The sequence below is a fragment of the Tauraco erythrolophus genome, chromosome 10 (genome assembly GCF_009769465.1).
Source record: "Tauraco erythrolophus isolate bTauEry1 chromosome 10, bTauEry1.pri, whole genome shotgun sequence".
Classification (NCBI taxonomy): Eukaryota; Metazoa; Chordata; class Aves; order Musophagiformes; family Musophagidae; genus Tauraco; species Tauraco erythrolophus.
Window position 1 is genome coordinate 16184558 of NC_141474.1, and position 27059 is coordinate 16211616.

Consider the following 27059-nt stretch of genomic DNA (forward strand, 5'->3'; position numbering starts at 1 on the left):
ATGAATGTCTGAAAACTAATGAACTTTCATTATGTTTACATGAACCGCCATTTCCCTCACCCCATTCTTCAGTTTCCTGCTTCTCTTGCACAGTTTCCTTTTCCCAATGGGTAGTTCAGGCAGTTCTGCTTCCTTTAATTAGGAACAGCCCTGGCTGTTTTCGTTAGAGGCTGTGCAGCGGTGGAGCGGTTTGAGCTGAGCTGATCCACAGCACCACAATATAAAAAAACCTCCTGGCTGCCCTGGGAGTCCCTCAGGACTGTTAGAGCCTGACAGGGCCACAAGTCTTTTGAAAGAGCCCTGTTCATTTCAACCGGAGTTGGACCAGTTAGTCCTGCATTTTTGCTATGAAATGGAAGCACCAACTAGTTATTTCTGGGGGATACCAAGTAGGTGGCTAGCGGGCCACAGCTCCAGCAGCCAGTTTTACAGACTTCCTTACCCAATGAGTCCTGTCAGCTGATTACCTTCTGATTATTATCTTCTGATTATTATTTTCAAATTTGATAAAATGTAACTGTATTCGAAAGGTATGTATATTCGTGTGCCCAGCGTTACAGTAACACTGAAGGAAACACAGTGCTGTAATTTCGGGTCAGTACCTCACTCAACAAGCCAAGCACTGAATCTGCGCCCGCTTTCGAGAGCGGCTTCAGCGCCCAAGCCAGCAGTGGCCGACTACGCCCTGGGCTGGAACTGGTATGGTCCTGCTGGTATGCCCAGCACGGAAACCCAGAGGAGGGGGACTGGTTGCAGAGCAGACAGGCCGCTCACCCCAGCCTTGGACAGCACAGGCCTGTGTTGATTCACTAGCGCTTCAAGGCAGTAGGCAAAGGGAGTAACCCGCACCAAAATCTGGAGGTGCCAGCTCTCGCAGGGATTCATCCCCACAACATGGTGCAGAGGAACGCTGAGCTCGAGGTGAGCCCATCGTCCTACTCCACCTCAATCTCACTGCAACGATTTGTGCACTTTTTCTGGCCCCTTTTCACCATCTTCCAGCATTTTGCAAAGCTTATTGTGATTCTATAGCCTTTTACAGGAATTTCGGAAGTAGCTCAAGGCATCACGCAGTGCAGGAGAGCTGTTTGCGTGAGCGGCTGAGGCCCTGCCCAGCCGCCAGCCCTTCCTGCGGCCGGTCGTCTCCTCGAGCCCTCCTCTCCGGCGGCGGGCGGGAGCCCCCGGTCTCGCACCGTCCGGGAAGAGCCTGAGGAAAGGCTTCACCCCGTAACGGAAAGCCACCGCCGCCCTCCCTGACTTCCCGGCTCCTCGGCTGCTTTGCCAGTGCTGTCATCCCGGTCCGGCGGGGGCTTCCCACCGCGTACCAGCAGTTCCCCAGCCGGGGCGGGGAGGCCGACGTGAGCGGCGGTGCAGCGCTGCGCCGGGGCCGCCGGTCCCTCACCGAGACCCCCTCCCACCCCGCCGCGGGGGCGCCGCAGGCGGCAGGAATCCGCGGCGGCGGCGCATTCCGCGGCAGCTCCCGGCGGCGCTTCCCCGCGGCGGCCTTCGGTGGCAGCGGATTCTTTCCCGCTGACGTTCCCCCTCTCCTCTCCGCTCCGCTCCGCTCTGCTCCCCGCCCCGGGCCGGCCTCCCCGGGCGGCACCCGGCGGCGGGCGGGGCCGGGGCGGGGCCGGCGCCCCTCCCCCGCGGCCAGGCGCCCCCTCCCCGGGCGGGCCGGGAGGGGCTGCCGCAGCCCCGCGCCCCGATTGGCGCGCGGGCGGCTCCGACGGCCGCGGGGAGGGCGGTGGGGCCGGGCCGGGAGGGAGGGACTAGAACTTTCCGCGGCCGCGGGCGGACTTTAGCCTCAGCCCGGAGCCGCCAGAGCCTGCGACCAGCGCCCCCAGGCAGCGGGGAGACCGCCGATATGACCCACTTCAACAAGGGACCCTCCTACGGGCTGTCTGCCGAGGTCAAGAACAAGGTAGGGGCGGCGGCGAGGGGCTCGACCGGGCTTTGTCTGCGCCGGGCCGGCGGGATGGGACGGGACGCGACTCGACGCGGGGCTTCGCTGCCTCCGGCTCCCGGCGGGGGTCGCCGCCCGCCCCGCGCGGTGGCGGCACGGGAAGGATGCTTTCTTCGCTGGCGCCGGGACAGCGCTGTCGTCCGGGGCACCGCTCGGGAAACTTGCTGCCGCAGCGGGGACTGGAGAGTTGTCAGCGCCGGGCGGCGCCGCGATTCGCGCCGCGTCCCGGGCTGCTGCCCGGGCTGCACCTGCCCGCGTCGGCAGCCCTGGCACGGGGCGTCCCGCTCACCCTCGCGGGCGCCGTCCCCTCTCCTCTCGCCGGGGCCGGGCGGGGCGCGGCGCTGGGGCTCGCAGCCATCCCAAACCCGTGCCGCGGCCGGCGGAGCGGAGGAGATCAGCAGGGCGCGGAGCGGTGGGCAGCGCCGGCCCCGCCGGGGCAGGGCGCAGCCGGCCCGCGCCGAGCGGAGCGGAGCAGATGAGACGCGCGGCGCGTCCCGGCCCCCCGCGCGGCGCATTCCAGCCGCATGACATCATGGGCACGGGCGGCGCGCGGCCAATCGGCGTGGGCCCCGCACAGACCGCGCATTGTCTGCCCGCGCGGCGCGGCCCCGCCCCGCCCCGCCCGGCGGGGGCACACAAAGGCGCGCGGGGGCGCGCGGCCCCGCGCCGCGGGGGGAGCGGGCGCTCGGTGATCCCCGGCCCGGCGGGGCCTTCCCGCAGCCTCCCGTCGCTGCCGAGCGCGCCTCCAGCAGGGAGAGCACCGGGCGGTCGCTGCTGTGACAGGGGCTTGTCACGGCACCCGGTGCGTCGGTGTAAGGCGGCGGAAAAAAAAAAAAGCCTCCGCTGACAGCGGCCGAGCCTTTGCCGCCGGAGAGATGCGCGCCTTTTGTGCGTTGTTGCACTGAGTTGCTCTGACGTGTCTTTGATTTTTCTCTTATTCTGTGGACCAAAAGGTGCTTCCGTTAGTGTCCTGTTACACAGCCTGTTACCTTGCAGCGAGCGATTACTTGGCAAGAGGAAAAAGCCTTTGCAATAAAAATTACACCGGTAAACAACTCGAGATGAGTTGGTGCTCTGTGTCTTTATTCACAAGGTTAAATTCCAAACGTGGTATTTAATAAGTAGTTATTTCACTCGTGTAGTTTCAGGCCTCAGTAAATCCCAAAATCCTGTTTTACTTCTGCCTGAGTAGAAGGGGGAGGAGGGAGAAAAGTGGTTCAGTTTAAAACATTGTAATTTATGCAGTAAGTCTAAGTTACTATGTTGGAAACTTTACAAAACGTACTTTGGCTTTCTCAGGATGGCTGTGGGGTTCTGCTGCGAAGTTTGATGACATCATGTAACCAAATGTCTTCCAGAGCAATTGCATCCAATGTCTAAGCTTAGTGATTTATCTACACCGTAACAATCTGGAAAAAAAAAAAAAAAGACAGTAAAACATATGTTGTGCATTATTGCATGTGAATTAGGAAGAAAGTAAACGCTCTTCTACTTTAAAAAATATTGATGGAATCATGTAGGCTTAACAGTGCTGCTTAATAGAGATGAGATGGGAAGAAGTTCTTGAGTTGCTTTTTCCAGTTTCTTATTGTCATCAGCTTTCTCCGGGCCTCCTGAGAGGAAGTGTTCCAAGCCCCTGCCTTAACAGAGAGTTTGAAACTGGTGTATTTCACACCTTTATGCAAAGAGCCTTCTACTTTATCTTGCTGAGTGTCTGTTATTTCACTCACTTTCTCTGCTTTCTTCAATGCAAATGTTCCAGAGGGATGTGTGTTCTGTGGCAGCTTCAGTTTACTTGTGTGCAGGCTTCTGCTGCAGTCCTTGGAAATGTCATGAAATAGTAGAATGGTTTGGGTTGGAAAGGACCTTGAAGGTCATGTAGTTCCAACCCTGTCAATGCAGCCATAAAATATGATTCAAATGTGCCAAAGAGATGAACTCATCTATTTCAAAAAAAAAAAAAAAAAAAGGAAAAAAAAAAAACCCCAACAACAAAAGCTTCAGCAAAAGATATAGCTTTGAACTTTGAGAATGTTGTGTTTTGCTGCAAGAGATCAAATTTCAAAGCAATTGTGTTATAGATAGATGTATTGCATACTGCCCATCTAGTATCTCGGGTGGGTCTGTGCATTAGATATGTTTCTGTTTCTCTGTGTAGCTACAGAGGATTAGCAAATAATGTCTTTGTAAAGATCAGAAATTCCTTTTTCCAGATCCTTCTGTCTCATAAAGATTTGAGGAACAACATCTTGTTTCCAGCTCTTGGGGGGTCATTTTTCAGTACTGATCTTAATCACGTTTTCTAAACCACTGACCCTCGTGCAAACTATCATGTCATGAGGTTTTTTAGTGTGGTGTCGGTCTAATGTTTGTAAGTAGCTCTGGTACCTCCCTGCTTGAATGATGGTGGATCTTAGATACCCTAGTTTGAAATTTTCAGTGCTAATCCCTAAGGAGATTTCTGCAGAAAACAGACGTGTTGATAGCCATGCTGCCTGAGGGCACAGCTATGCTGGATAGAAAAGTCTTTTGGTTTTGGTTTTTATTCTTTTTCTCATTTGGCTTTATATTAGTGTTCACAGAGACCTTTTTTTCATTTGCTGTGGTATTCAGATAGATGAATATAACCTCCTGATACTTTATAAGAATTTTGTTTAATTGATGTTCAAGATTCTGTCTCTAAACTTAAAATCTTTGTTTAGCTTGGTGTTTAGGGATTTTTTTTTTTTTTTGTCCTTTTGGGGCTCCACCCTCCTCTTGTTTTGCTCCTTACCTTAGTTCACACTGATAAGGTGTCGGGTCTCTGTTAGGGATCTCTTTTCCGCATTCCTACAAAGAAAGGATGGAATCTGTGTACTGGTTCTCAGCTGTAAGGAAACTTGTCTGCATGAGAAATGTGTAGGTAGTCAAACCTACAAAGCATCCCTTTGAAGCTGATTCCCTATTTACTTGAGATCACAGAAGATACTTGATCCAAAACAACCACTCGGTGAGGAGCCCTTTAAGCTGATTGAAATGGATAGTTTCTTCTGCAGGCAATAAATAATTTTCTTCTTAAGCAATGGGAGAGTTTCTGCAGTGCATAAGGTTAGCATAGCTGGAGACGGTGATGCAATTAGGTAAAGCTACAAGCTAATGTTATATTTGTCTCTGATTTACAGCTGAGGTAGGTGAGAAATTAGCAGAAGCTTTTGCTTCACTGCCAGGCTGCATAAGGTGTGGAGCAAACAGGAACAACGGGCAGGAGGAGGAGAGGTTCCAGTTCATTCAGCTGCTTCCTAGTGACTCCACCCTTCCCATGGAAATGGTATTTGTATCAGGCAGCCATTTATCTTGTCTTACGTTTGATACACTGCCAGTTTCATCTCCATGTGAAAGGAAAGATGGGCAGAAAGAGATCTCTTCTGTCTGTATGGGCAGTTAAACTTTACATAGCAATTGGCTATCCCATGTCCTCACTCTAATCTCTGACCTTCCTTCCAAGCCATCCCTCTGTCAGGAAGCTGGCACTGGTCAGTGCCGCTTTCCAAACTTAAAGACAGTAGAGTAGCTGAGGTGAGTTAGTCTGTCCCTGCAGCTGCCACCCTGAATGGTCAAGTGCTAGCGATATGGAAAAGGAAGGGAAAGAAACTTTTTAAACTGGAGGCTGTTAGACAAATGAAGCCTGTAAACAAAATACCTATTTTGCAAGCGTGCAGGAGGGCAGTAGTACTTCCTGCTTTTCTTCTCGAGGGCAAATACAGATTAATGAAAAAGAATTGAAGTGTGTGGTGAATAACGCTAACCAGTCCCAGGTATGATTATTCCGTTCCTTCTGAAACTGCTGAGGAGAAAATTACTGTATTTCACTTGCTATAGGCCAGATAAACAGATATAATTGGTTTCTCCAGAAATTACTCTTTTATGAAAATTTTGTAATCAGGAACTAGATTCAAATAATTAATTTTCAGATTTTTTTAATTAGTGATTTAATAGCTAGATGAAGTTTTGGCTGCCTGTAGTTGGACCATTAAAGCCTCTCCTTCCTCTTTCCTACCTCTCCTTTCAAAACAATAATACCACCCTCTTCCTTCTTAAAACGTAACTGTTGTGCTATATACTACTTTTATCCTTCCATACTTCCTGTAGGCTATTTTCCTTTAGCAGACCTTTAGGTTTGCTAACCGAATTTCATGAACCTTGGGTAAGAATGTTTGCTGATGAAAAAATGTATTTATATTAATGATGTCTGAAATTATGTAATAAAAATGGAGACTGTATTGGATAAAGGCAATAAAAACTTAACGCTTTTAGAGTACAGGTGGATATCTTCTGTGATAAAACCCGACAGTATTGGATCTCTGCATTCCTATTCTCTTGTATGTAGATGTCTGTATAGCTTTTAAAGAAGTAATATTTTTAATTTACGAGTTTTGAATTAAATTCAGATATTTAGTTAAAAAAAAAAAATCAGCTTCTGTGGCCTTTTCCATGATACAAATCTTCATTTTTTTGCATAGAGAATAAATTAAAAATCCAATATTTTGGTGCTATCAGCAATATTGTAATAGAAATACATACACTGAAACTTTACAAAGCAAATTTCAGAGGAAGTAGCAGAAGTATTTTACAGGAACAAGTGTTGAACTTCAGTTTGCTCCAATTAATTCATGGTTTCTGATAGTTGATCACAGCTCTTGAAGTTAACATTTACTAGCTAAATATTGGTTTCAGTGTGTGTAGCACTGAAACTTCTCTTTGTGTCCAATTTCTGTATTTTTTTCAAAGAACTGTGAATTTTTTTCCAGCTGGATCCAAGACTTAGGAACAGATCTGCAGTTAAAATGAACAACTTCATAACTTTGTCCTTTATATTTATTGTCTTCCAGAAATCTGTGTTAATCTTCAAGCATCCTATTTTTTTTTAATAGCTGTTCCCAAACCTCCTTTATAATTGCAGTACAGAGGGATGAATGAAATGCTGAGTGCTCTGCACAGAATGTATTCAACATAAGAGAATAGTACTTAATGGTACAGTTTTGATAACTGAGTCAACAGCAAAATGCATCACAAAACATAAATACAACAGTGGAATAATTCCATAGCTAAACTTACAGGTCAGTCAATGTTTGGCACAATAACTACGTGTCTCACTTAAAACATACCAGTGATAGAAACGGTGAAAACTTGTATTTTGTCAGTTAGTCTTAAGATGCTTTTTTAAAATCTATCAGCAACCAAATGATGAGAATTCTCCAATTTATTTACAATATCCCTGCTGGTTACTTCTTTCTGATGCTTAGTTTTACCTTGACTGACGATACTGAATTTCAGTAACTTGGGTTCAACAGCAGTTGAAAACAGTCCTGCTGCATGCTTCCCTCCGCTTCCATGTCATGCATCATTCCTTTTCTGGGCAGGAGCCTCTGATGCTTCCGAATGTTTGCTATCTCAATTTCCGAAACATTAATTTAACCTTTTGCTGGAAATTTTGCAGAGGATTTTTTTTAGATAAACCAGTGAAACACTAGCTTTATTAAGCTGTAGTAACCTACTAATTTGTGTTCTCCTAGTGTAAGATCCTGTGCGTGAAGACTTCTCACATTCATTGAGAAGTGATATTAATGTAGTAGCTCTGATCAATAGCTACATGTTTTGGTTACTTTTTTTTTCTAAAGGAGGAAGGTATTCCAGCAGTGGAGAATCTTAACTGCAGTGTGTCTATGCATCTTCATCCTCTACTGTCTAACTTAGTGTGTCTGCTCTCTCTCGATGTGTCCAATCCATTTTCCTCTCTCACAGGTCTGCTCTCTCGAGCGTGTATCAGGTATAGGTTTCCAATGCTGTGGCTACTTCAATAGAAGTATTAATACTACAGTGGTAATAAATAGACCTACTGACAGGTACAGACTGATGGTGATGAAGCCTATGTAGCATTGAGTTGACAGTTCATACCTATGATACATCTATTTTTACAATACGAAGCAGCAAGTAATTTGCCATGGAAACACTTCCCTTGCCAGCAACTTGGATGTTAGCACCCCTGTCATCTGCTTAAAGTATCCTGTCTTTGTCAGCCAAGCATTACCTGTTCTACACGCTCACCCAAGCCCACAAACAAGGAGACTTGCCTTTGGGAGCCCTTGCACAATTCCACTAGGTAGATATACCCTATATCCAGTTTCACTGGTCAGTAGCCCCTGAGTAGGTGAGATGAAACAAACCTGTGAAAGTCACTACCTTAGTGACATCTGGCAGTTGTTGGTGTAAACCACCGACACAGGAGTCAGTTTCTTTTTCTCAATGGTTTAAATCCCCACTAAACCTTGACACATCATTGCCAAGTTGCCAGTTGTCTTTTGGAGTCCTCATGCATCTCAAAACCGTCGCTTGGAACAGCGCACAGCTACTGCGAGATGTGTGTCGCTGCCCTGTGTTAAGCCCTGTGCGAGGGGTCTAATTTCCAGTTCTGTCTCTTGGTTTACACTATTTTTTCTAGGAGGAAGGCGATGAATGGCATGGCGCAGCTGGGATTAGCTACCACTGCCTCATGGACATCAAAGCAGAGGTGGAGCACTAGACCAGTCTGCCCCTGTGCGTGTATGAGGACAGCACAGATGGAAACTGCCAGTGCTGCTGCCCCCAAAGCATGGTTCCTAAGTCAATTTAAAGTGAGGATGTTTGCTGCAAATAAACTTTTGTTATGTTTAACCTCAGGAAGCACACTGTGTCCGCACTTCCAAATTTAAAGCACTTTCCGTGAATTTAGAAAATGTATTATAGTGACCTTGTTTCTGGTGGATTAGTAAACTTTTAGTAAAACTGTTACTGGTGATAGAAAAACATAAAACTTGCTGAGGTTAATGTTTAAGGGTGTGGAATAAGCATCAAGCCTTACATCCTTGATGTGCAAACTCACAGCATACCTCCTATGGCCAGAACACCTCTGAAGAAAGCAAATAGAGTTTGATAGTCATGACAGTTAAATGGCATTAGCAGTCTCAGAAAGTAAAAAAATTGACATGACAGTAATGCTTGCATGTCTAAAATGTACAAATGAATGTGCTTTTTGTGTGGTTTTGGAGTTAGACTTAGTTTAAAATTTAGAGGAAAAATACCTATTATATTCCTGTTGCTGAGTCAATACCCTTAACAGAGAGATGGATGGATGAATGCATCATTTTGGGATAATGGCACATCAGTGATTTTTTTTGTCACCTCGGCTTTTTTCATAAGAACATTAATTTGGAGACTTTTTCTTGCCTCCAAATAATTTATAATTTGCCTTGGAGAATAAAGGATAGAAACTTCTTTGTACTCACAATTGTTAGCTTCTGTAGCTACGTAACACTGTATACGCTGTGCATCTGACACATCCTTTTAAGGCAAACTTTGTAGAGATTCCCATCCCCTATGGAACTGTACAGGAAAGGCCTTCAGTAGAAACGGGCTTGAGGCCAGGACACGTAGGGCAATTTGAAACAGATTTTTTCTAAGTGAGATCATGTGAAAATCCTTCTTTTTTCTTTAAGAGGGACTCTTTTGCTTAAAAAGGCTTTTTGTAAGTATCTGATTCTAAACAACTGCTAACTTGTGTAGCTATGTCAAGCAGCAAATGCTCTCTTTTGGGTAAATATTTTTGGTTTTGCAGTAATGCCTCAGAGTAACTTATGTTGTTTCTGTTTAGTGGCATTGAATTACAGTGTTTTTCTCAAAAACAGTTTTGACTTTCTTCAGGTGGGTGTTTCTGTGTTTGGAGGTTTTTTCTTATAAAAACAAACAAAAACCAACCAACAAACAAAAAAACCCTCAACAGCCCCTTTTTTTCTTTCTTCCCCCCCACTCCCTCCTTAAACCAGTGCAGAGTTTAGTAGATACTAGGAAGGGAGACACAATTAAACTTCTTGCTGCTTTTATAAAACCATCTCTCACCTGAAGCAGATACGATTCTGGATGTGTAAATCGCAAAGACTTGAAGGCATCAGTCGCACTGGTGGAGCTGGCAGTAAGCGAGGCATGAAGTGTCACTGTCACAGCTACGGTCTGGTGCCCTGTTTGGACTCTCACCAAAGTGCCTTTCCCAGTTCCCATGGCTGGGCCAAGCATGCCTTAAGCCTTGGGAGTCTGAACTTGCTCTGGTCACTCACTGATCCTCGCTGGCTCCTGGAAACTGGACTTTAACCTTTCAGGGCCTTTGCTGCTTCCCTTCCAAGTCTTGACCTGGTCTTCTGGAGTCTAAACAGGAATTTTCTTGAGGACTTTATTTAGGCAGACATCTTTTTGGTTACAGAGTAATCCCTAAGAGTTACAGTGAAGTGAAACTGTACGTGGCTCATGCATACACCCAGCAGGACTTGAACACCAAGTCTTTTCCTAGATTTTGGCAAAGACTAAATATTTCTGCACTTCCTTGCTGTTCTGAAATGCCTTCATGAAGGTGGGATCTGACCTACTGCAAGTCCTAGCTGGCTGAATTATAGATGGATTCTAAATGGATCTTCCTACCCTGTTTTGCATGTTTGGACCACGGCTCTTCCCAGAGTAAAACCGGACGTTACTACTATAAAAACCTTACTTTGCTTTCCTGCTAAGAGAGCTCTTCTGTTATATTGCTTTCCTGTTGATATTTCCACTGCCACAGCCTCTTACTTATAGACAGCATTGTCTTAGTATTCCTGGTTTTGCTTGAATAAAAGTGATATAGTTGAAAATTATTTTTCTGTTGTCCTTGATAAATTGACTAAATGCTAGAAGCCTTCCCAGTAAAAGATAAGGCATAAGAGACACCTACATTTGGGAAGGGATTTGGCTATAGTCAGCTGTTCATGGTGAAAGCCAGGTCTTACCTCGCTGCTAACATGGGCCCCACCAGAACATTTCCCTTTTGTCTTGAGCACAGACAGAGCACGAGTCGGAGGTCAGGCCAGTACACACCAACCGGAGGGATGCACTGGAACAGGACCTGTACTGCAGCTCCTGTTGAGATTCCCACAGCCTGAGCTGCCACTGCTTTGGTTAACTTGATTACACTGCGTGGGATCAATCTGAAGTTACGTTATCTATAGTATCTGAAAGGCAATACAGTGTTGAGTCAGTGAAGCATATATAGTTCAGTCGCATAACTAGTTTTCTAAGACTAAATGTTCTTTGCTTATTTTTGCGAGAATATTGCTTAATATTACCTTGCTGACATTGTATTAATCATGCCTCAAAGTAAAAAGTACAAGTAACTTTCTAAGAAAATAAAGACTATTATATTTTGACTATGGTCTGACTTGATAGGATCCGTTATCATTAATAAATGATGGTATGAAAATGTTTGTGATATGGAAAGGTACTTATATTTGAAAGAATCTGGCAGGTTTTACTAAAAAAAAAATAACAAAAAAAGCTGTGCACTAAACATCAGAGGTAAAGAACTGGCCTTTGAATGGATGGAAAAGAATTGGAACAAAACATAACTAAGAAAGTTAGAGTTCAGTCAGGGCATCCAAGCATTTTGTTCTACAGAAGAAGAGTAAAACTTTAAATAATTTAGGACTGGGACCTCTCTCACGCATAATTTGTTGTACAGCATTGCCCACACATACCGCTGCTTATGTATTTCAAACCCACAGTGAATTGAGGTGTGCAGTGTAGTCAGAATACAACTTAGCTTGCGGACTTCAGCATTTTGGATGCAGTGTATGTGTGCATCCCCTACCCACCCCCAGCAATGCTAACAGTTCTTTCTGCTTAATTTCCAAAAAACATTGGTTTAGAAGTTACTACAGAGTGTTTAACCAGAACCTCTTACTTAGGATTTTGACTGTCTTTCCTACTTCAATGGTAATACTTTCTTTTGTACTTGTTGTAAATGTCAGTATAGCAGGCTGTTGGCTTGATTTTTACATAACTTAAACTACATTTTCATTAAATGAAAAGTTGAGCTAAAAGTTCATCTAATCCTAGTTTTTTAAAAATGTATCTAGCTGTCTGGTATACATATTTTATGATGTATATAGAACTGCCTATAAGATCTATGTAAGTTTCAAGTACTCTGTCTTAGAGTTTCTTCAGTAATCTTCTAAATTTCAATAGTAGGCCTTTAAAGATGGGTATTATTACAAAATTAAGTATATGTTTTCTAATGTATTTATGGTCATCACTTTTTTTTTTTTAATCACATTAATTGTAGATCATATTCTTCTAACTCTTTTTATATGATTAAAGCACAACTTGCTTGGCTGGCCATATCAAAAATATTTTTGGATGTTTCCTGGAGTATTATCAGCATTATGTATCGCCTACTGAACTTTAACTGGTCAGAGATACAACCGAAGGAGGGTGTGGAAGGCAGGGAGCAGCAGAAGCAGATTATTTTGTTCCATTCTTTGTGCTGAACTTATTCTTCCTTTTTTTTTTTTGTGACAGAAAAGCAAAACAATAGTATGAAGCCACTAGTAGGCAAGATCTTCTGAAGCTTAGGGTGTGAAATCTGCTTTTCTTGTTCTTCCACTGAAGAACTGGATATGGGGGAAACTACTTCAACCAGAAAAACCTACTATGTGTGAATTCAGAGATTTCTATCTGCTACCTGTATGAAAGATAAATCTAGGCAAACTTGGATGTCTAGTAGACGCTAAGGAACTTCTCAAGAAATCATATCTTTCACTTAAATTACAAAAAAACACAGATTGAGTCATTTTGTGCAAGTATGAAGTGGTGGTAAGAATAAGAGAAATCTGCGTTTTTCTTATGAATACCTATCACAGGCACCTCAGTTAGCCTGCTCATGTCAGTTCATGGAATTGAATTGGAGCAGGCTGACAGGGGGCCAAATAACGATCAGAGCAGTCGGTGGGAGACACAGAGCACAACTAACTGGTCGGGACCTGCCATGTTGTGTGGTTCTATTTTCATTCAAGCCTCTGTCTGGGGTCACAAGTGGCAATGAGTAGTTAAGTGTCTGAGCTTATCAGGCGGGCCAAAAGAGGTGTGAAAGCAGCAGTCTTGAGGTTTAGCTTCAAAAAAGGTACTGAGAAAAATGCAGCATGGACTGTGCTGTCACCGGAGAGGCAGAGGAAACATGCATTTTGAGTGACATTTAGCAAAGCTTCCATCAACAAACTTCAGTTCTCTTTAGCTAACTTTTTTTGAGATGTATGTTCAAGTTGCTGATGAGCTACTTGCTGCTGTAAAACACAATTCCTCTGCTGAGATAGTGAAGAAGGTTTGAAGAGAAGAAAAAAGGTGTGGAGAGAGACTCAGACAGAAATAATCAGGTTTTGTGGTCCTATTCGGAAGGTGAAGCTGGAAGGCATGTCAACACAGTTGGGCCTTGGGGAAGGGCCACAGAGTCACAACACAGTTTGGCTGTAATACGACATATTTTAAAAGCTGTTCTATTGGGGGAGAAAAATAACTTGAGAGAATATGTAATTTCCTGGATTGCTGTAGTAGCAATAGATTAGAAAAGTACTCTTAGAAAGATGCAGTGATCATTGATGTTACTGTTTCTGTTTGCAGACTCAGTCTAGCCTTTAAGAACAGTTCCACCAGTTACAGTAGAAGTCATCTCAGGAGACGCTTCCTTGGTTACTACCAGAAAAACCAGGTTGTTTTCACGAAATTTAGTTGGTTTTTTTCTGTTTATGCACCAGATTGTTCTGTTAGATTATATTTTTTTCCCCACAAAACAAGAGCAACTAGGTATCACTGAAGTCTGTCAGCACAGCAGCTTACCAGTATTTCATCGCAGCACTCAGTGTGTTGTTTCAGAAGACATCGCTGCTCATGATGTCAGAGCCTGCTCAGGTGTGCTGTGTCATAGCGGAGCTCAAGCCAGTCAAACTGGGGGTGGGTTTCAAAGGAAGGAGAATCTGTTTTCCTCAGGGAATAACAGGCTTTTGTGATATGGGTTGGATCAGTTTTGGCTGAAGAGAAACCTCATATCCCAGTGTTTTTTTTAATGAAAACAGCAGTGATTTCAAAGAATACATAGCAAATATTACTGAAACCGTGTTCTGTGAAGAAATTAAAACTGTTCAGCAATACGCAGACTAAAAATACAGCATAAAGGGACTTGATATCAAGAAGTATAACGTATGGTGGCAGGACCAGAAGGTGCTACAATTGAAAGCAGAAGCTGATGACTAAGGAGAGTTGGAGTTATAACCCAGAAAACTGTGACTATGACAAGAAAAGATAAGAAACAAGGAAATGCAAAAAAACCATGAGAACAGTTTTGAATGAGCAGGAGCGTTGCAGTAGTACAGCTGCAGAGAACGAGGGAACCAGCACTTGGTCCAAGGGCCAGCGTACATCCCTTCTCTGAGGGAAGAGGTGATAGCATTTGCTTCTTGAATAGTTTGCAGGCTGTCACAAAAGGATGCTGGACAGCCAGGGAGCAGAACACTTTGTTCTTCCAGCCTGCTGATCAGGCAGCATCACCATGCGTGACTACAGGTATCTCACTTGACTTGGAAACTCTGAGGCATGACTTGTTCTTACTTCACAGAGTTTAAAACCGGTGCCTATAGGGAGAGTGCCGGCAATTTTTTTTTTTTTATCCATCCTTCCTTTAAAGATTGCAGCTGAAATTTTGATTTACCAGGGACACAGTGAGATGTTGGCAAGTTATCAATTATGCTACACATAACAAAAAATACTGCTGAATATTAAGTAAAATGGATACAGCTGTAAACTATTTGTGCTAAGAAGCATAGTGGGATACAGTGAGATTTTTCAATATTAGAGTTAACGCAGTGTATTCTCTGCCTTTCTCTACAACGGCCCATAATGACACAGAGAAAAACACATGTTCAGACAGCAGGGCATACTTAATGGTGGCTTTCCATTTTTGAAGGACTTTCCCCTTTGGTTTTCATCTGGATTTTTACATTCTCTTTACCTTTGGGTTTCTGGTGTACAAGTATGCCTCCTCTGACATTTGTTTTTTTGCATGCAGTCCTGGTGCATTTCATACATGAAATTAACAGAGAATTTTAATTTGTCCTTATGATAAAAGGTCATGGGGTTGGTAGCTCAAGCAGCAAGAAGCTCCATGTGACAATAACCTCGGTACTTTGTCACTCCCTCTTCTCACCCACTTTCAGTAAAAAATCAAAACCTTGTATTTTCCCACTGCCTTAGGTTCTCTGTCTCAGCTTAAAAGGGATGCTATTTATTTATTCTATGACTTAATAATCACTCTGTTGGCAGACAACTAGAAGTGTTCTGCAGAAAAATACTGGTTATGTCCTTGTCATTCCCCCTCACCTCTGAAGCTGAAGATTAGATATATCATCTATTTACACCATAGAATTTTAACCAGAAAGTTTTAACTCAGTTGTATAATTTAAAAAAAATAATAATCTAGAAAACCTTTCTTTTTGCTTATGAGAAGAACACCTCCTGGTCTGTGCCTTTTTCTTGGTCATTTGTAAAACCATTAAGCTCTTAACACTTTTTTGTCCGACACATTTTGCTGTGTAAATTTTAGATGTGATGTTCAGAACTGTGTTCTGTAACAGCAAGTGATGAACATAATGGGGCAGCTCGGGTGCCAGTAGCTGGAATTCTGGGGAGTAATTTGGGACTGGCTGTGCAGCCTGCCTGACTCCCACTTCAGAGGAGTAAGGGCTTCCGGGAGCTTCTGCCTTGATACCAGGAGATAATTCTGCTTTCATCTTTCCCTGTACCATCATAAAGCCTTTAAAAGAGGAGGAGAAAGACCTCATCGCAAAATAGTGCCAAGCAAACAATAAAGAAGTATCAGCATTGGTGTCTTTGGCCTCTGCAAGACAAATCACTCCCAAGGTTAGTAATTATTTCAATGCAAAAGATGTTTGTAGGCACTACTGAAACAAAAAATCAGTTTCACTCAGTTCCAAATTAATAAAAATAGAAAAATTGATATAGGAACAAATTGCTGCTTAAAATGTAAACTGTACAACTTTAGGTCTTAAAAGCTAGAGTTTTCCTTTAGTTATCTTTATTTGGTTTTAGCAGTTTATAAACTAAATGTGTGAAAGTAAAACTAAAACCCCTAGCTAGACCTGGATTAAATTCACTGAGATGAATATGCCCCCATACTCGTTAGAAATCCAGCAAGCTTTCTTGAGCTTTTTTTGACTGAAAAAATTAGTAACTTTGTGTCACTTTAAGCAAGGATATAGGTCACACCAAATTTCTCCCTATGAAGAATATTAACATCTAAAGCCTAGAGCTTTTTTTGTTTTTCTTTTCACTTTGGTGAAAAAGTATGTGTGTAACCTCTTCATAAACTATCTTGGAGTAAAGTCCTGGCTCTTCCTCTTGCTTAACATGGCTCTGTATTTACCTTGGAAAACATTGACAGATAATCTATTTTGCTGCACTTTGTATGTATATAAATCTTAGATTTTGTTGACAAACAGTTCCTGTGATAGAGTTGTTCACTTGCTTTGATAAGCACATGCTTTTAGCGTTAAAACTTTTGACCAGAGAGCAGTTTCTTCAAATGCTTACTAGCACTTTAAATTTAGCATGCTGCACATTAAATGTTTGACCCCTGTGGTGAGGCCATAAAGCCTGAAGCTTTAGTCAAAAGTTTCTTCAGAACTAAGAAGGGCAGCTGCTGTGACATGATGGGTAATTTTGAAATTATCTTTTATACCTGCTTTTTAACTTCCTAAGTTTTCTGTTTGTTAGTCCCAGTGACTCGTAAAAAGCTATACAGCATACTTAAACTCTTTCTTGAGATACTGTTACAGTGTTTTTCCAGAGTAGCAGCAATATAGGCAGCTGAACTCTTAAACTAGAGATTTGGCACATATGTAGCCCTGAGCGTACAGTGTGTACTGTGTAATTTGGAAAAGATTAGTATAGAAGGACAATTGAAAGTCCATATGATATCATTTATGGTGTGAAATACTGGTTAACATCATCACTCAACCTTAGCATGCTACAGGCACACTGAGTTCCCTTAATGATCTGTCTGTGTCCCTTGAAGTTGGCCAACATAACTTCATTTGTTTCCAGGAATCCATACGCTTGATAAAAAGTGATGATTACTGTTCTTGTCCTACAAATGGAGGGAGGGTTTTTACACTGTAAGAGGTTCCAGACAGGAAAGTCCTACCTGAACAGAACAAGATGCAAGAATCGAGTGTGAAGTTGCCAGAGGAATCTAGTTTAACCCAAGGATTCTAGCCTTACACATACATTTATGCCAATGTATGCCCATCACATCACCTGCTAGTTATTAACTGCATCTGACGTTCAAAGATGACACTTGGCATTTAAAACAGGAATCACCTAGTAACAGGAAGAACTGACTTCTGGACCCGCTCCATCCTTCCACTCAAAGACAACAGAACTCCAGCCCTACAATTGAAGGGCATCTGTTTTAGGCAGTAGAGAAGCGTTTACTTTAACTTATCCATAATAGAAGATTACTATACTGAAAGAAGAGATTTTTAGCTGAAATACTGGTATTAGTATAACTGAGTTTTGCTGCTCCTGCATCATTAATTGAGGCAGTCTTTTATCCTGGCTGTACAGGATAGACACTGTTTAGCAGCATAAGCATCTGAAACATTTTAATTCCTGATAAACTTTAGTAATATGTTAAAATTGCATGAATGTGTGTGAAGCTCAGGAAAAAGCCAAATGTAATGTGATCTTAACTGGTACTAAAGAGTATCAAGTTCAAAATGCTCTCTTATAGCATGGAGAAGTTTTCCAGATTTCTGCCTCCTTCCTCACAAATTCAGATACAACTGGAGTATTTTGCAGAGTTGTAACTAACTAAAGTTGGTATTTTATACAGCTATAGTTAAAAAATCGGGAGGTGAAAATTTGGTTTTTAAATCTAATCTGAAACCAGTCCAAAAGGACAGTAATACACAAACCTAGTTTTTTCTCCAGCCTCCTCTTACTTGTGACTTACAACAGCAACGTGATATGTGCTGTCAGTCTTTTGAAGACTTGTAGTAGAACTATTAAAATTTCTACTTACAATTATTCAAAAAATTGCCTTTCAGTTAATCATCAAATTTTGTGTAGCTTTTTCTATATTGAATACAAAGACAACTCCTTTGTATTATGAACTTTATAGCAGTCAAGAGCTTGTAATAGACAAGTAACACCTACACTCTTCCTCCCACAACCTTAGATCACCTATAATTTTGACCACTTGTATAAACTTTATTTCCTTTCAAAGGTATTTCTGACTATTAAATCTGTATCTCTGAAGCATCAACAAAAAAGAGTAACATTTACAATTTCATATATCTTTCAAAATTTGTCAGAACAAAGTAAAGAAATTAACAGTTAGCTTCCTGCTGCCTGGTTTTATACTTTTATAAAATCTTTATATCCATCGCTACAATTTAATCTTTTCTACAGTGTTCTGAAACCATAGCTTTTTTATGGCATTGATGATGAATACTTTGAATGAAGCTGCTTAGCTACTGCTTTCATCTTTAGTAGATGATGTTTTCTTGTGCTTGATTTTCAGACTTGCAAGATTTTCAGTATCTTCCATGAAAGTTCAGTACTTGAAAAGGATCAAATGTTGGCATGTTGATTAGTAGTAATGGAAAAAGCCATAAATTTTTTTTCAGTAATATCAAAGCTTCCAACTTCGCCTCGTAGATAGCAATCAAAGGAAAACTGGAACAACTGATAGACATACGGAAAATATGAAGCATTCACTGACTTAGTGTTACATAACTTCTGGTGGTGCCAGTAAAAGAGCAAAGAATTCAGAGTAAGCCTAATGCCTCCTTTCTGGTAGTACCTGACCTGTTGGTCTGCCTGTTTAACCCTTTCTTGTCACATGTTTAAAACCAGATTCTTAAGTTTCCATTTCTTTCATTTCTCAGATAGATTGACTATATTTTTTCAAAGAAACTATCACCACATGTCACTTGTTGTAACCTAGTTTCCCACCATTTCAAAAACCAAAACAAAAACTTTTACCATATTTAAGTCAAACCATACACCAGTGAAGACAATGCAGAAAGTCAGCAGATTTAATAGTAGTGCTTTTAGTGTCAATAAGACAATTTTCCTCATGTGTATAAGCCTTTTTTATTTTCTATCTCTAGATAAGCACTGTAGTGATATCCCAAGACACTTTAAAACCCGTTGAAAAACTCAAGATTTGAACACATTTGAAAGTACTTCAACATAAAGTAAATATTTTTCAGAAGTGATAAAATTACATCCAATTAATTCTAAGTTCCCCAAGCAATGGGGGTAGCAATTTAATATTCAGCTCAGTTGTAATATCAAATATGGAATGCACTTAGTATGAAACGAGGAAAATTTTTGCCATTTTTTTTTTTATATGCTTGCCAAGAAAGATTAGAATAGCCACACTTGCAAAAGTCTTTAGGGTTCTCACTCCATATTTAGGTAGGTTTGTGGTTTTTTTTTTTTTTTCAAATATGGAGAGGGAGGACATAGACTCTGATCTTTAGAATGCGTTTCCTAATGGCATGATCACAGACTTAATTTTCTCTTTTAAAAAAAAATTATTACCAATACTTAAATATAAATGAAGTTGTAGAAAAATCACTTCTAGAAAGGCAACTCCAGTTGTATCCAGACAAATCCAACTGCAGGATGGATAAACTATGATTTAGCATTTTCTTTAATCTACACTGAAACAGAAACTGCCTGAATTTTCAGAAAGCGTAACATTTGTTACATTTCCAACTAACTAAAGAATTGTGGAAGAGATTAGCTTAAACCCCTCTCTGTACCCACACGCATGTTAGAACAGCAATTTTAGCGTAGGCTGAACTGTCAATGTACAAATGGCCAGCCCAAATCATCTGCTCTCTTCTAACTGGAATACAAGAACATACCAAGTTCTGGCCTTTCTAGAAATCCTGTTTTTTCTTTTGAACTGTTGTACAGAAATATATTATCTTCTGTCTGTCTAGTCTGTATACGTCACATAATATTTTATGGGCGAGATTGCTTTTGTAAGATCTCTGTAGGTTCTGTAATGTGTAATAAAGAGCATGATGCTATGTTTCATTCTTCTCGGGATGTTTTGAGATCTTTCTCCTTTGCACAAATATTTACTTTCACACAAAATAACTGACTCAGTCATGTCTAAGACTGCTGCTCTTCTATAAGTTTGAACAAGCTAGTTGAGTTCTGCCAGATGTTCTGGGGGAGACAAATCAAGGCTGTGATCACATAAGCTTTGTTTCCATAGGAAGTAAAAATAGCCATGAAAAGTACTTTGTAAGCTAATCACCAGGTGAGAAGGAGAAAGACGACAACCAGCTGCCTCATACACCATTCTCAAGATGTTATTCTTTCTGGTAGCCCCTCAGAAAAGGGTCTACCCACCCTTTACTGTTACTACCATTACCATAAACAAAGAATGTGGTTGTGCTGCTTCGCAGCGTCTTTCTCTATGGAGCTGTGAACTTCAGCTAGCTTTTCTAGTCTGCTTCTCGTCTTAGCTAGCTAATACCCAAAGGTGTGATTTGAAAAAATAATAGTCATGACATTTTCCTCACACTAGGCAGTATTACCTCAGCTTTTTTCTTCAATGAAAAAGGGGTATCTTGGTTATTTTAGATGAGCACTGAAGCACTTGTCATCTTGTGCAGAACACTGCACAAAATTTTACACCTTAATCAAGATCTGAATAAGAGAATGAGTTAGTCCATTATCCTGATCTGTAACTAAGGCACCATAGCACCACTATTACAAATAGTCTAAGGAAAATAAGTATTACTCAGTCTGGTTTTTGAAGTAAAGCCAGAGATACAGGAATTTTCCATTCTCCTTAGAAGAAAAATAGAGAACGGAATACTGTAATTTTTAGTTTGGTCAGTTTGGAGTTGAGGATTACTAACGCTAGCCAAAATGTAGCAATTGCCTCTATCCAAGTAATTCAGATAGGTTGGAATTATAATCTCATGCAGTATAAATAGCTGCTAGTATCTGGTCTTTCTGGGCTGAAGTCTAAGACTATATGTAAAAAGTCTGACATTTACATTCCGATCTGAATGTGAATGGCTTTACATGAGTTTCTTGTTAGGAATCTGTAAGTAACCGGTAGTAGCTGAGCTGATTTTCCATTAGTTAGGAATACTGCAAGTATGTTCTGTGCTTGCCTGCCAGGTTTCTCACGGCAGCTCCCTCATTCCCTGTCTTGCTCACTGACCCATGTGAAACAACTAATGAAGGTAGAAACGCGTTGCCAACGTCAACAACAGCGGAGTTTGTTTACGCCACAAAATCTTGTGCTCAGATAACTTGTTTTGCTTGCAGAAAAAGTAGCAATGCTTTCAATGACATAATCCCCTTTCTCCAATATTGAAAAGTATTGCAAAGTAACAAGTTTAGAGTGAAGGAAGTTCTTGCTGCTTCACAGTCTTTTTCAGGGGCAGGGGATGAAGGTCAGAGCAAGGAGCGTGGGCCCCATTAGCTTCCAGCATCCTTAAAGTTTACCCGTTTTCAGCATTCCATTCACATGGATTGATTTCTAGTGACTGAAGCATAAAGTGACTCACTGATTAGTGAAGTCTGAACATTTGGAAAAGAAGTTTTGAGTCACCTTGCTAATAACAACTCTGGGCCTCTGTTTGATGCCTTTAACTTCAAAGACCATTTCAGGTTTTCTGTCTCTAAAGTAGCAGTGCTGCGACTTTGCAATTAAGACATGAGATCACAGTTTATTCCATCAAAGTCTTCTAGCAAGACCAAAGAGAAGAGAAATGGCAGGATTACTAAAGCTTAAGTGTAGAAGAATGACACGCACAACCCCCAGAATCCTCAGCAAGATAACTCTTAATGTTGTAGCAACAAGGGGAAAACTTACTAGGTCATCTCCATTAATCATAACCTAGCTAAAAAAAGCAAACCCACAATAATCTTTGGTCGAATAACTTCAAGTGTACTACATAAAAGTTCCCATGTAGAAATCTACATCTGAGCAGTAGTACTGACGACATGGCAATTCAGAATTCTTGTCTTTATAACACGCTTTCACTTTTGTACTTCCTCCTAAAGTACAACTTGGGTAGAATATTTTTTCTGAAGAGTCATCGTTCCTCTGCAGCTGTCAAAAAAACTGTTCACGAGCTCCAGCAATTCTTACAGTGGGAAGAACTGTTAAGTGCCTTAAAGCGCTATTTGTGAATAAACATGTAGTAAAGCCATAAACATAATAGTAAAAGGGATAAAAGACTTAACACCTGTACTCTGATATTTAAAATACAGTCTAAAATCCAGCAGTAAAATTACTGGATAAATGCTATAACATACTCCTTGAAAGAGATTGGGGGGCAGAAAGAGTTGCAGTTTTCTGTCGTGAAGTAACTTTATAACTGCTTGTGTTACAGATTGCCCTGAAATATGACCCCCAGATAGAAGAAGATCTGCGTAACTGGATAGAAGAGGTTACAGGGCTGAGCATTGGTGCAAACTTTCAACTGGGATTAAAAGATGGCATAATCTTATGCGAGTAAGCATTTATTAAATAACCTTATTTTTAGCAGATTTCCACTTTTGAGGAACTAAGGAGGGACTTTCTGAAGACTCCCCTTCAAACATATTAACTATAGTAGTCAAAGATAGCTGACAGTAGGGTGGGAGACAGCTTCTTTGAAACTGTGGAAAAGAATGAAAACTTAAATCTCCTTTATATTTCAGCAAAGATTTCTAAGTATTTCTAAACATAATGGTGAAGCTCTTTTCTATAATAACCAAACCACACAAAAATTCTTATGGTCTGTTAGACTTGTTAGACCTGAGATCTGAGCTAGGCACTCTGTATAGACCAAGAAATTAGCCATTTTGATGAAACTAATGCAATGAATAAAGCATGAGTGAAAATATCATATAATGCCTGCACAGATGGTATAAAGATGAAATTTATTGTTTAAGCATTTCCCTGTTTTTCACCTTCCCAGGCTTATAAATAAGCTGCAGCCAGGATCAGTGAAGAAAATTAATCAATCAAAACTAAATTGGCACCAGGTAAACAAAAAATTCCCCCAAACTATATCTCTAACCCCTCCAATTCCCAAACAGTTCTTTTGTTCTGTATTAACCAATTTGCTGTCAATATGCTACACCTTAAATCTTAACAGCACTAAGTTTTGTATGTGGTATGTAGACAACATTTGAGGATATGACATATATGAACAGCATTTAACAGAAAGCTACTATAGCTGAGATGGCTCATAAGTGGCAGTTAAGTATACGTATTTAATAGTAGTGCTTTAGGTGAAATTTCAGATGGAGGAAGAACATAGAGCCATATAGCAAGGCCTTTTTCCCAAGTTAAAAAAAAAAGCGCTGTTGACTTTTTTTTATTCAGTCACAACTGGAGATTTCCATCCAGTCAGCACTGCAAGGCATTAGATCAGCAGCTTGCCTGTACCTGGACGTTTGAGGTCACTGTATGAAGTGTCCTCCTGAGAAAGCAGCTGGAGAGGATGGGGAGGGAAAGCACTGAACAGTCTCAGAAGAAAGGGTTGTGTAACAGAACTCAGAAGACAATATGGTGCAAATTATAGTTTGTATTTTATTTCAGTATATCTAGATTTGACTTCTTATGAGTCAAACGCTCTATCTAGCACTTTCCCCCCATAAAGGGCTATCAAAGGCAGCGTCCATTTAGAATGAGCATTGGAAGGGTTGCTGGTTAGAGTTGACTGCCTTTACTGGTGCTGAGTCTAGTTTAATACTGCCATGTCAAGCTCTTGTTTTTATTGGCATTGAACGCTTTTAAATACAGGGGAGGATTTTTTTATTTTTTAAAAAAAGTTTTAATACCTCTTCAGAAGGAAAGATAAGATTCAGCCCTTATTCCTTGTACTCCATCTTGCTTTCCAGTTTCTACAGCGCACAGTGCTAAAAAGTGTTAATAAACCCCAAAAGCTTAGTTGAATTTGTCCATGAGGTGAGCGAGATAATACCTTCAAACTAAGTTAAATGTTCATGCTATCCACATAGTTATGTTTTTATTTTACGCAAAATTATCAATTGCTGAAGTCACATAGTATGGTCACTATGTCAAATTTTCCAATTTGAAGAAGGTTTTAGATTAGGATTTCTCTTGGAAGGGACATAGTTGAGGCAGTTTAGTCATCAAAGCCCCCTCTTAACAAAGTATATGATACTCACTGATGGAGGCTAAATCAACCCTTAGATTGATTTCTGAAGTCAATACTAAAACTAACAAAAAATAATCTCAAACTTCCTACCAGTCACTCTTAACCACACCAACTGTTTTGTGCAGTTTGCACAAGGCAAAGAACTTGTGTAAAACAAGCAAAACAAACAAACACCAGAAAGCTTTGAAATTACTTAGTTTCTGAATTGAAACACTGAGTAGAAAACTGGCTTTTTTGCTTCCGTTTAGCTGGAGAACATTGGGAATTTTATCAAAGCCATCCAAGTCTACGGCATGAAACCACATGATATTTTTGAAGCAAATGATCTTTTTGAAAATGGGAACATGACTCAAGTACAGACTACTCTCGTGGCGCTAGCAGGCCTGGTAAGTATTTGTACCCCTGGAATTGGCACAAATCCACGCACCAGTCCAGATGCACCCTTACTGCTCATGCGAATATGGAAAGCAGCATACAGCCTGTCAGGAGGGGACAGATAACTACTATCTCCCTAGTAGTACTAGTACTACTACTAGTCGGAGCCCTCTGAAGTGCAACCTCTGCACTGTGTCCTACCTCATGCCTCCAGGGAAAGCCTGGAGTTCACAGTTAGCGTTCTGGACTGCAGATGGCCTTGCTCTGGAGCCACAGGTGCGTATTCACAACCAGTGAGGCTCATAGGAGAACATTAATCCCTGCAGAATATCCTTCTGACAAGATACTTGGGTAGCTTTGGAGTGCCACCTTCAAACAGCACAGAGAACTGTTACCTTCTCTCACCCCTAACGCAGCGAGTTTCTCCTAAGAGAGAACCTCCTTGTGGCATCACTTGAGAGCCCAGGATCAGGGCCATAAAGCCAGTGTTCCAGTAGCAGAAAATATACTTTAAACACTGAATATTCTATTTTCCCCTCTCCCTAAATAGGCAAAAACCAAAGGTTTTCATACTACAATTGACATTGGTGTCAAATATGCAGAGAAACAAGCACGAAGTTTTGATGCAGGAAAACTAAAAGCTGGTCAAAGTGTAATTGGTCTGCAGGTAAGTATGAAACTCAAGTTAGCAGTTAATCTCTACTATTTGAGAACAACTTTCTTGTTTTGATTAACTGGTATGTTGCTTATGCAAAACCAGCTGCAGAATTACAATATAGTCTTATCATGGAAGGAACTATGAAGTTTTAATTCTTGAAAGCAGTTGATCTGCTTTATAAGCTCAAGTGACTGCCTGGACGGTTTTTCTGTTTGTTTTAAATCTGCAATAAGAGTGATAAGGAGGAAAGGAACAGTTAATATTAGCAGTATCATCTCTGTCCCCTAAAGTAGTTTTAAAGTAGGAGTCTTTGGATAGCTAAAGCTCCTTATATGGCAGAAGCTTTTTTTCTCCTCACTTCCCTTAACAGTCAAAAAACCGAAAATAACTGGCATAAAATCTTAAAATTCCTGTGGTAGAGAAGTTGTGGCAGTGTAATTGAATCATTACTATCCAGGGTAAAAGTTGATTATTACATTTTGATGCATACATCCACTCTAATTGCACATGCAGTTGGGCAGATGTCCCTCACTAAAATGCCTCAGGATGACCATTGCCTTTATTTTTCCTTTTGAAGCTCAGTATGGAGAAGGGGTAATTTATTACAGATAGTGGTCAAACTATATGAGGAAAGTATGCACAGTAATTACCTTTTCCGTTAGGCATCGCAGTTAGCAACCATTTTTGTTTCCTTAGACTGTGCTTGCGGTACAAATAAAAATCACTTTTTCTGTCCCCCTCTTCCTTCCCCCAATAAAGATGGGCACCAACAAGTGTGCCAGTCAGGCAGGCATGACTGCTTACGGAACTAGAAGACATCTCTATGATCCAAAAATGCAAACCGATAAGCCATTTGACCAGACGACAATTAGCCTACAGATGGGCACTAACAAAGGAGCCAGTCAGGTAAGCAGGACTGTGTGTGACACTGGCAGAGGGAACACAACTCTCAGCCTGGGAGAGCTCAGTGGGATAGGAGAGCGCAAACTTTGTGCAGTAGCAGAGTCTAACTGGCAGCAGTGAGAGGGTACAGTTCCGCTGTGCTTTTATGCAGTAATTGAAGAACTTAAAGTCTTTCTGCTATCCAATGTGTTCTGTCCTGAATATCTTCAGGCATAAAAATGACCTGGTGCTTCTAGAATTTCCAGCTGGCTGTGTTATAGCAGAAGAAAACAGTAACTTCATTTCAAGTACTAACTAGGCAGAGGCAAAAACGAAATTGCTTCCTGGGCACTACCTCAGTCCTAACACCTATCATGTTCTCTTCCAAGAGGGAAATAAACTGGACCTTTCTGCAAGGACTTTCTTCTGTGACTTACCTACTAAGGAACACATGCAGCTGCGCTATGTTTTGTTATACTTGAATTCCTTCTTTCTAGCACTTCCAGTAAGGTGTACTAGTTGTAATCTGAAATCTAGTAATCACAGCTCTTGACCTTCTTACTGAACCTCTACAATCCTGTTTTCTTAGGCTGGTATGCTGGCACCAGGTACCAGGAGAGACATCTACGATCAGAAGCACATTTTACAACCTGTGGATAACTCAACTATTTCATTACAAATGGGTACCAACAAAGTAGCTTCACAGAAGGGAATGAGCGTGTATGGGCTTGGACGACAAGTGTACGACCCCAAGTACTGTGCTGCGCCAACAGAACCCGTCATTCATAACGGCAGCCAAGGAACAGGAACTAATGGGTCAGAAATCAGCGATAGCGATTATCAGGCAGAATACCCAGATGACTATCACGGAGAGTACCAAGATGACTATCAAAGAGATTACCATGGTCAGTACAGTGACCAGGGCATTGATTATTAGCTTTGCATCAAAAGTTCAGTATTAGTCCATTATTTTATTCAGTAAGAACGAAACTAGCCTTGTGGAATCGTTACCTGTCTTTCCTACACACTATGCTTAATGTACCTAAAGAAATATTGCCTTACATACATTCCTTTTTCCTTT

At 41.4% G+C, this 27059-nt stretch overlaps 1 protein-coding gene across 2 annotated transcripts; it reads left to right on the plus strand.

Annotated features, from left to right (window-relative positions):
• Nucleotides 1-1864: 1864 nt before the first annotated feature.
• On the plus strand, nt 1865-26915 carry CNN3 (calponin 3). Of its 2 annotated transcripts, XM_086617281.1 has the most exons (7): nt 1865-1921; nt 22285-22406; nt 22855-22921; nt 24312-24449; nt 24989-25105; nt 25856-26002; nt 26568-26915. In XM_086617281.1, exons 1-7 carry the CDS (start codon nt 1865-1867, stop codon nt 26913-26915), a joined length of 996 nt encoding a protein of 331 aa, XP_086473407.1. The 2 variants fall into 2 exon arrangements, with proteins under 2 accessions (XP_086473407.1, XP_086473408.1); XM_086617282.1 differs by lacking the exon at nt 24312-24449.
• Nucleotides 26916-27059: the final 144 nt, after the last annotated feature.

Bases quoted from the DNA above. Each gene is read 5' to 3' on its own strand.
- CNN3 (XM_086617281.1), top strand. From the start codon at position 1,865: ATGACCCACTTCAACAAGGGACCCTCCTACGGGCTGTCTGCCGAGGTC. The intron at 22,407-22,854 runs GTAAGCATTTAT...TCACCTTCCCAG, and splicing joins GATGGCATAATCTTATGCGA to GCTTATAAATAAGCTGCAGC. The intron at 25,106-25,855 runs GTAAGTATGAAA...CCCCCAATAAAG, and splicing joins AAAGTGTAATTGGTCTGCAG to ATGGGCACCAACAAGTGTGC.